General features: G+C 65.2%; 1 protein-coding gene across 2 annotated transcripts in view; it reads left to right on the top strand.

Annotated features, from left to right (window-relative positions):
• Positions 1 to 6,320, top strand: part of GUK1 (guanylate kinase 1) — a 26,125-nt gene that overhangs the window by 18,761 nt on the left and 1,044 nt on the right. For both annotated transcript variants that reach the window (XM_023739052.1, XM_023739053.1), the window contains exons 2-7: positions 1,872 to 1,985; positions 2,393 to 2,434; positions 2,543 to 2,639; positions 3,904 to 4,042; positions 4,201 to 4,285; positions 5,445 to 5,530. In XM_023739052.1, the coding sequence (XP_023594820.1) occupies positions 1,872 to 1,985; positions 2,393 to 2,434; positions 2,543 to 2,639; positions 3,904 to 4,042; positions 4,201 to 4,285; positions 5,445 to 5,530 (563 nt within the window). The remainder of the gene's footprint in view (positions 1 to 1,871; positions 1,986 to 2,392; positions 2,435 to 2,542; positions 2,640 to 3,903; positions 4,043 to 4,200; positions 4,286 to 5,444; positions 5,531 to 6,320) is intronic.

Consider the following 6,320-nt stretch of genomic DNA (forward strand, 5'->3'; position numbering starts at 1 on the left):
CTTCAGGACTTAGTGCTGGGTGGGGGAAGGCCTTAGTGAAGTCAGGCCGCGCTTCAGGACTTAGTGCTGGAGGGGGAGGTCTTAGTGCAGTCAGGCCGCGCTTCAGGACTTAGTGCTGGGGGGGAGGTCTTAGTGCAGGCAGGCCGCACTTCAGGACTTAGTGCTGGGGGGGAGGTCTTAGTGCAGTCAGGCTGCGCTTCAGGACTTAGTGCTGGGCGGGAGGGAGGGAGGTCTTAGTGCAGGCAGGGCGCACTTCAGGACTTATTTCTGGGGGACGAGGACTTACTGTTGCGGGGGGAGGCCTTAGTGCAGTCAGGCCCCGCTTCAGGACTTAGTGCGGCGGGGGGCTGGGGGGGAGCCTTAGCGCAATCAGGCTGCGCTTCAGGACTTAGTGCTCAGGCGGCAGAGGGCAGGCTGGCAGGGATTAGGAGTGCTGGCTTTTCCCACCATCTCAGAGCCACTCCCCACTGGGCTGCTCATTTGTGTGCCACCTTACTGGTGCTGACACCCGGGCAATGGCAGAGGTCCCTCGAGGAGGTGGGTCATGCCGCCCAGCAGGACTGACCCTGGGGACCAGGCCCGCTCCTGGGAGGGTTGTGGGGTCTGAGGCAGGATGTCGGGTGAAAGGCAAGCTGCAGGGCAGGGTGAGGTGTGGGGTGCAGGGTGAGGTGCGGGGCAGGGTGAGATGTGGGGTGGAGGGTGAGGTGCAGTGCAGGGTGAGATGTGGGGTGCAGGGTGAGGTGTGGGGTACAGGGTGAGGCATGGAGTGCAGGGTGAGGCACGGGGTGCAGGGTGAGGCATGGGGCAGGGTGAAGTGCAGGGCGCAGGGTGAGGTGTGGGGTGCAGGGCAGGGGACAGGTGAGGGGTGAATGTGGGGTAAAGAGTGCAGGTTGGGTGCAGTGTGGGATGCAGGGGGCACAGAGCCATAGCTCCAGTTGATGAGAGCCGGCACGCCCACCCACCTGCCTGTCCATCCAGCCCTGGAGGCCAGCCTTTCTGGAAGGTGTTCCCAGAGCAGAGGTGAAGGGCAGATGCCATCTGGGCAGACCGCCAATCCCAGATTGGGGCGTTGGTGCTGCTGAGGGTGTCCTGGTTTCCCACTGGGCTTTCCCCTCGCTCCCCCACGTGCCCGGCTCTGCGGCTGGAGTCTGATCTCCAAGGTCTGCAGGTCTTCCCTGTCTGGGGCTCCGTCCAGGGGGAGGGGGCTGTGGCCAACATTCAAGTCCCCATCATCCTTTCCGTATTGGGATTGGGAGCGTCCGATGCAAGGCTCATAAAGCACTTGGCCCTCAGGGGGTCAGCCCCCGCCTCACTAGCCTGTGGCCATGCCCCCTTGGTTGGAGGCTCCCAGAACAGGGCCACCCCAGCAGGGCCCGGTGCCAGGAGGCGCATAGAGGGGGAAGGGCCACATCTATCTCAGCAGCTCCTGGGCAGAGCCACGTGTGGGGCGCACATCCAGGCTCAGGCCGCCTGCCGGCCGGGGGCTGAGGCGGAGGGGCTGGCGGTGGACAGACAGCCTGAGAAGCAGCCTGTGCGGCCCGTGGTGTGCTGGGGGAGGACTTGTGGTCAGACCAGGGTGAGAGCAGGGCGGGCGTGGGCTGATTCTGGAGGCTGTGCAGGCGGGCGGGTCAGGGCGGTTCCCGGCTGGAGAGCTGTATAATCAAACCCAGTCACCCTTACTTTCCTTTTGCTTTCTTTGTCCGAAGTCTCCTGTTGAAGACCAGTGTGTATGTGTTACAGTGTAACCAGCCCAGGCTGAGTTTGCCGAGTAAACACAGCAGCCCGGGGTGTGGAAGTTCAGCCAGGGTTGGCATGACTCTGGGTGCAGGCCCCCAGACCTGCCTGTCCCCCTGATGTTCGTGTTCCCCTAGGGATGTCAGGACCAAGACCTGTTGTGTTGAGCGGCCCATCAGGGGCTGGGAAAAGCACCCTGCTAAAGAAGCTCCTGCAAGAGTACGGCAGTGTCTTCGGCTTCAGCGTGTCCCGTGAGTCCTGGCAGCTGCCTGCTGGCGTGAGGGACTGGGGAGGGCGGCCCCCATGTGGAGGAGGGCCAGAGAGGGAGGGCAGCCCCCACGTGGAGGAGGGCCAGGGAAGGAGGGCAGCCCCCATGTGGAGGAGGGCCAGGGAGGGAGGGCAGCCCTCGCACCCGGGGGCATCCCCAGCGCCCCAGCCCTCCTGGTCCATAGGGAGCTCCCACCTGCCTTCATGGGCCTGTGGAGACGGCCTGGCCCATAAGTGTCGGATGTGAGGGCTGGGCGTGGGCCTGAGCAGGCGGCTCTGCTCGACAGCTCAGGCCCTGCTGCTGGGGAGCCCACAGCCTGTGTGGCTGCCTGGTGCCACCCCACCCAGGGAGACCCTGGGAGCCAGCATGGTCGTCGGGTGCTTATTGCAGATACCACAAGGGACCCGCGGCCAGGAGAGGAGAACGGCAGAGGTGAGCACAGCCTTCGTGGCCTTGGCCGTCAGCCCTGCCCTCCTCCTGTGCTGTCACCTGGCCATGGAGCCTTTGGAAAGCACCCTTTCTTTCCCGCGTCCTGTCCAGATTACCACTTCGTCACCAGGGAGGCCATGCAGAGAGACATTGCCGCAGGCGACTTCATTGAGCATGCCGAGTTCTCAGGCAACCTGTATGGGACAAGGTGAGTCCAGCTTCCGCTGGCTTATAGGGTGGGCTGGCTTCTCTGTGGGCTGTGGGTGACGCCAGGGGCACTTCCTGGACAGGTCCCAGGCCCCCCACCCAAGGGTGCTCTGTGTGGCCCCCGCCGGCCCATCTGCCCATGTCCAGCCGCTGCAGGAACCAGGTCAGTGGGTAGTGTCCTGGTTCTCCATGTGGCCCAGCCTCAGCCCACAGTGGCCTGGGTGGTGGCTACGCTCACCGTGTCCTTGACATCACAGGCCACCCTGCACCTCCCTCCCCACTGTGCCTGTGCACTGGGCCCAAGGTGATCCCCAGAGAGTAGGGTCTCCACTGTTCCTCCCACCAGAGCCTGCCGGGGACCAGCTAATGAAGCCCCAAGAGCAGAGCCTGTGTAGGCCAGGGGGCCTGGCCCTGTCACACCCATCCTGCACCATCTCTCAGCCATCCCTGTGGACATCGGGGACTGCAAGTGACACTTCATGTTCCACTGTAGCTGCAGGACCACTGGGGACAACCTGACAGGGGCAGGCGGCAAGCCCCTTCTCAGACTGCAGCCCTCCTGGGTGCCCTGGACCGCCCGGCTCCATGGTGCAGCTTGCAAGCCGCGGGGTCGAGGCGTGGCGCATCCTCAGCAGGCCTGTGGTTCGTGGCGGGGGAGGGTGCAGCAGCACTGCGGCCGAGTGTCCCAGGGGCTTGGAGAGGGCGCCAGGCTTCAGGCCCCACAGCCAGGCCAGCTTCAGGCATGTGACAGGGCCAGCACAAGCAGGGGCAGAGACGCAGCAAGCTCCCAGGCGGCACTGACTGAGAGGGAGGGCCACCTGAGGCAGGGCACGGGGCCAAGGCAGCCGTCAGCGCCGGCAGGCATGCTCACCGCAGCCTTGCAGGAAGCTACTCTGTGGGCTCACGCTGGCTGGGGGCCACCGCGCAGGCCGGCCGGCTGCTGCCTGACTCAGGTGGCGCGGGGAGAAGATCTGTGAGGGGCCTGGGGCCTGGGGCTGCAGGGGATGCTGGCCCTCAGGGAACTCCCCCCGCCACCACCTCTCAGAAGTGTGTGCTCAGGGAAAGTGCGGGTTCAAGTGAGCCCCAGAGGCAGCCGGGGGCAGACCCACAGAGAGGTGTGTGACCGGGACCAGTGTTGCTCCCCGTGCCGTCAGCGTGGGGGTCCAGGATTCCACATGGGGCTCCTCACGGCCTCAGGGAGGGTGGCGGCAGGTAATTACCCTGAGGAACAGGCCCCCGAGGGCTAAGCAGCTCCCGCCCCGCAGCAAAGCGGCCGTTCGGGCTGTGCAGGCCATGAACCGCATCTGCGTGCTGGACGTGGACCTGCAGGGCGTGCGCAACATCAAGAAGACGGACCTGCGGCCCCTCTACATCTGCGTGCAGGCGCCCTCCCTGGAGGTCCTGGTGCGTGCGGGAAGGGCGGGCAGGTGGAGCAGGCAGGCAGGCCTGGCGGAAGGGGCAGGCGGGCGGGCGGGTAGGTGGAGCGGGGGAGCAGGCCTGCAGGCGGCCGCATGCAGCGGCAGCCAGCTGGGAGGCGCCCCAACCCCACGGGTGTGTTTCAGGAGCAGCGGCTGCGAGCCCGGAACACAGAGACAGAGGAGAGCCTTGCTAAGCGGCTCGCCGCCGCCAAGGCCGACATGGAGAGCAGTGAGTACAGGCTCCAGGCTGCTCCCTCGCAGCAGCCCTGCTCCCCACTGTCCACACCCGCTGTGAGCAGGGCTGGGTCAGCACCGAGGGAAGAGCCCTGAGGAGTAGGGCAGGGCTGGGCTCACGGAGTGGGGGCAGTTCGGAAAGGAGAGGGGTGCAGAGCACTCCTTCCCACAGCACCAGAGTCCCCAGAGGCAGTCCCCAGACACTCCCCCCGTCTCCCACGGCAGCACAGGAGTCCCCACAGTCAGTCCCCAGACACTCTCCTCATCTCCCATGGCCCCAGAGTCCCCACAGTCAGTCCCCAGACATGCTCCTTCAGAGCGCACTGGAGTCTGTCACCAAACAACGGTACCCACTGGCGGAGTGTGATGGGAGTCCTCTCACGGCCTTGTCTACCCACTGTGGTCTGATTGAGGCCAATGAGAGAGGGAGGTTTATGTCAACATCCTGCCTGCTTCTTAAGAAACCACGAGGCAGCATTTACAGGAAAATCAAAACTAGCAGGAGATTCCCACCACAAGGCATAAGTAACAACCAAAACGGGACTGGGGAGGGAAGGTCATCACTCAGAAAACAGAGAGTAAGGGAGCGCTCTGACACAGACGTGCATGCCAAGGCCTCTGGGGTCCGGTGGAGAGGAGGCGGGGAGGGGCCCCTTGGGGGTTTCTCCGTGAAGCCGGCCCTCCCTGGGCTCTGGGCAGACTCCGCTCTTGGCTGTGAGTAGGAGAGGGACGTCCTAGCAGTGGGCGGCACCTCCCCGCCATGTGGCTGCGTGTAACGTGGAGATAGGGAGCAGTGTGACCCCGTCAGGGCTGTTCGTGACTCCATTGTGGAGATGAGGACAGTGTGGGATGTGGACAGGGCAGTCCTTGGTCAGGAGCTTCCTGCTGCGCTGGGCAACAACACACCTGTTTTACAGTCAGCAGTCAGCCGGAGTAAGGGTCCCTAGAAAGTGCTCATGGTTGTGTCTGCGGCAGCGTGGCTGTGCCTGCGGTAGCGTGGTTCTGCCTGCGGCAGCGCGGTTCTGCCTGCGGCAGCGCGGTTCTGTCTGCGGCAGCGTGGGCAGGTGGTCCTTGGGCGGTAAAGGGACGACGAAGTGGACGGCCGGGCAGCGCCATGTCTCTGAAGGCACTCCCCGCCCCCTGCCCATTTTCAGGCAAGGAGCCGGGCCTGTTTGACCTGGTCATCGTCAATGAGAACCTGGACAAGGCTTACTCGACTCTGAAAGAGGCCCTCTTTGAGGTCAGGCTCCCCTCTCCCCTGGGACCGGGGTGGAGGGCAGGTGCTAGGCCTGTGTTCTATGAGGAGGAAACCCTGCATCAGACAGGTGGGGCGTTGGCCCCGCGCCCTGGGCAAAGCACACCGTGCCTAGTGGGCGCTAGGAGTCAGCTGGGAGCCGAGCTCGCAGCTCCCTGGGCCCCTCCCTCATCCAGAGCCCCTCCCTAGTCCGCAGCCTCTCCCTCATCCAGGACTCCTCCCTCGTCCAGGGCCCCTCCCCCGTCCAGGGCTCCTCCCTCGTCCAGAGCCCCTCCCTCGTCCAGAGAGCCTCCGTGGTCCAGAGCCCCTCCCTCATCCACGACCCCTCCTTCATCCAGAGCCCCTCCCTCGTCTGGGGCCCCTCCCTCATCCAGAGCCCCACCCCTGTCCAGGGCCCCTCCCCCGTCCAGGGCCCCACCCCACCCAGAGCCCCTCCCTCGTCTTGGGCCCCTCCTTCATCCACAGCCCCGCCCTCGTCTTGGGCCCCTCCTTTGTCCAGAGCCCCTCCCTCGTCTAGAGATCCTCCGTGGTCCAGAGCCCCTCCCTCGTCTGGGGCCCCTCCCCCATCCAGAGCCCCTCCTTCATCCAGAGCCCCTCCCCTGTCCAGGGCCCCACCCCCATCCAGAGCCCCGCCCCACCCAAAGCCCCACCCTCATCTTGGGCCCCTCCTTCATCCAGAGCCCCGCCCTCGTCTTGGGCCCTTGCTTCATTCAGGGCCCTGCCCTCGTCTTGGGCCCCTCCTTCATCCAGAGCCCCGCCCTCGTCTTGGGCCCCT

This window comes from Trichechus manatus, unplaced genomic scaffold (genome assembly GCF_000243295.1).
Source record: "Trichechus manatus latirostris isolate Lorelei unplaced genomic scaffold, TriManLat1.0 scaffold00128, whole genome shotgun sequence".
Classification (NCBI taxonomy): Eukaryota; Metazoa; Chordata; class Mammalia; order Sirenia; family Trichechidae; genus Trichechus; species Trichechus manatus.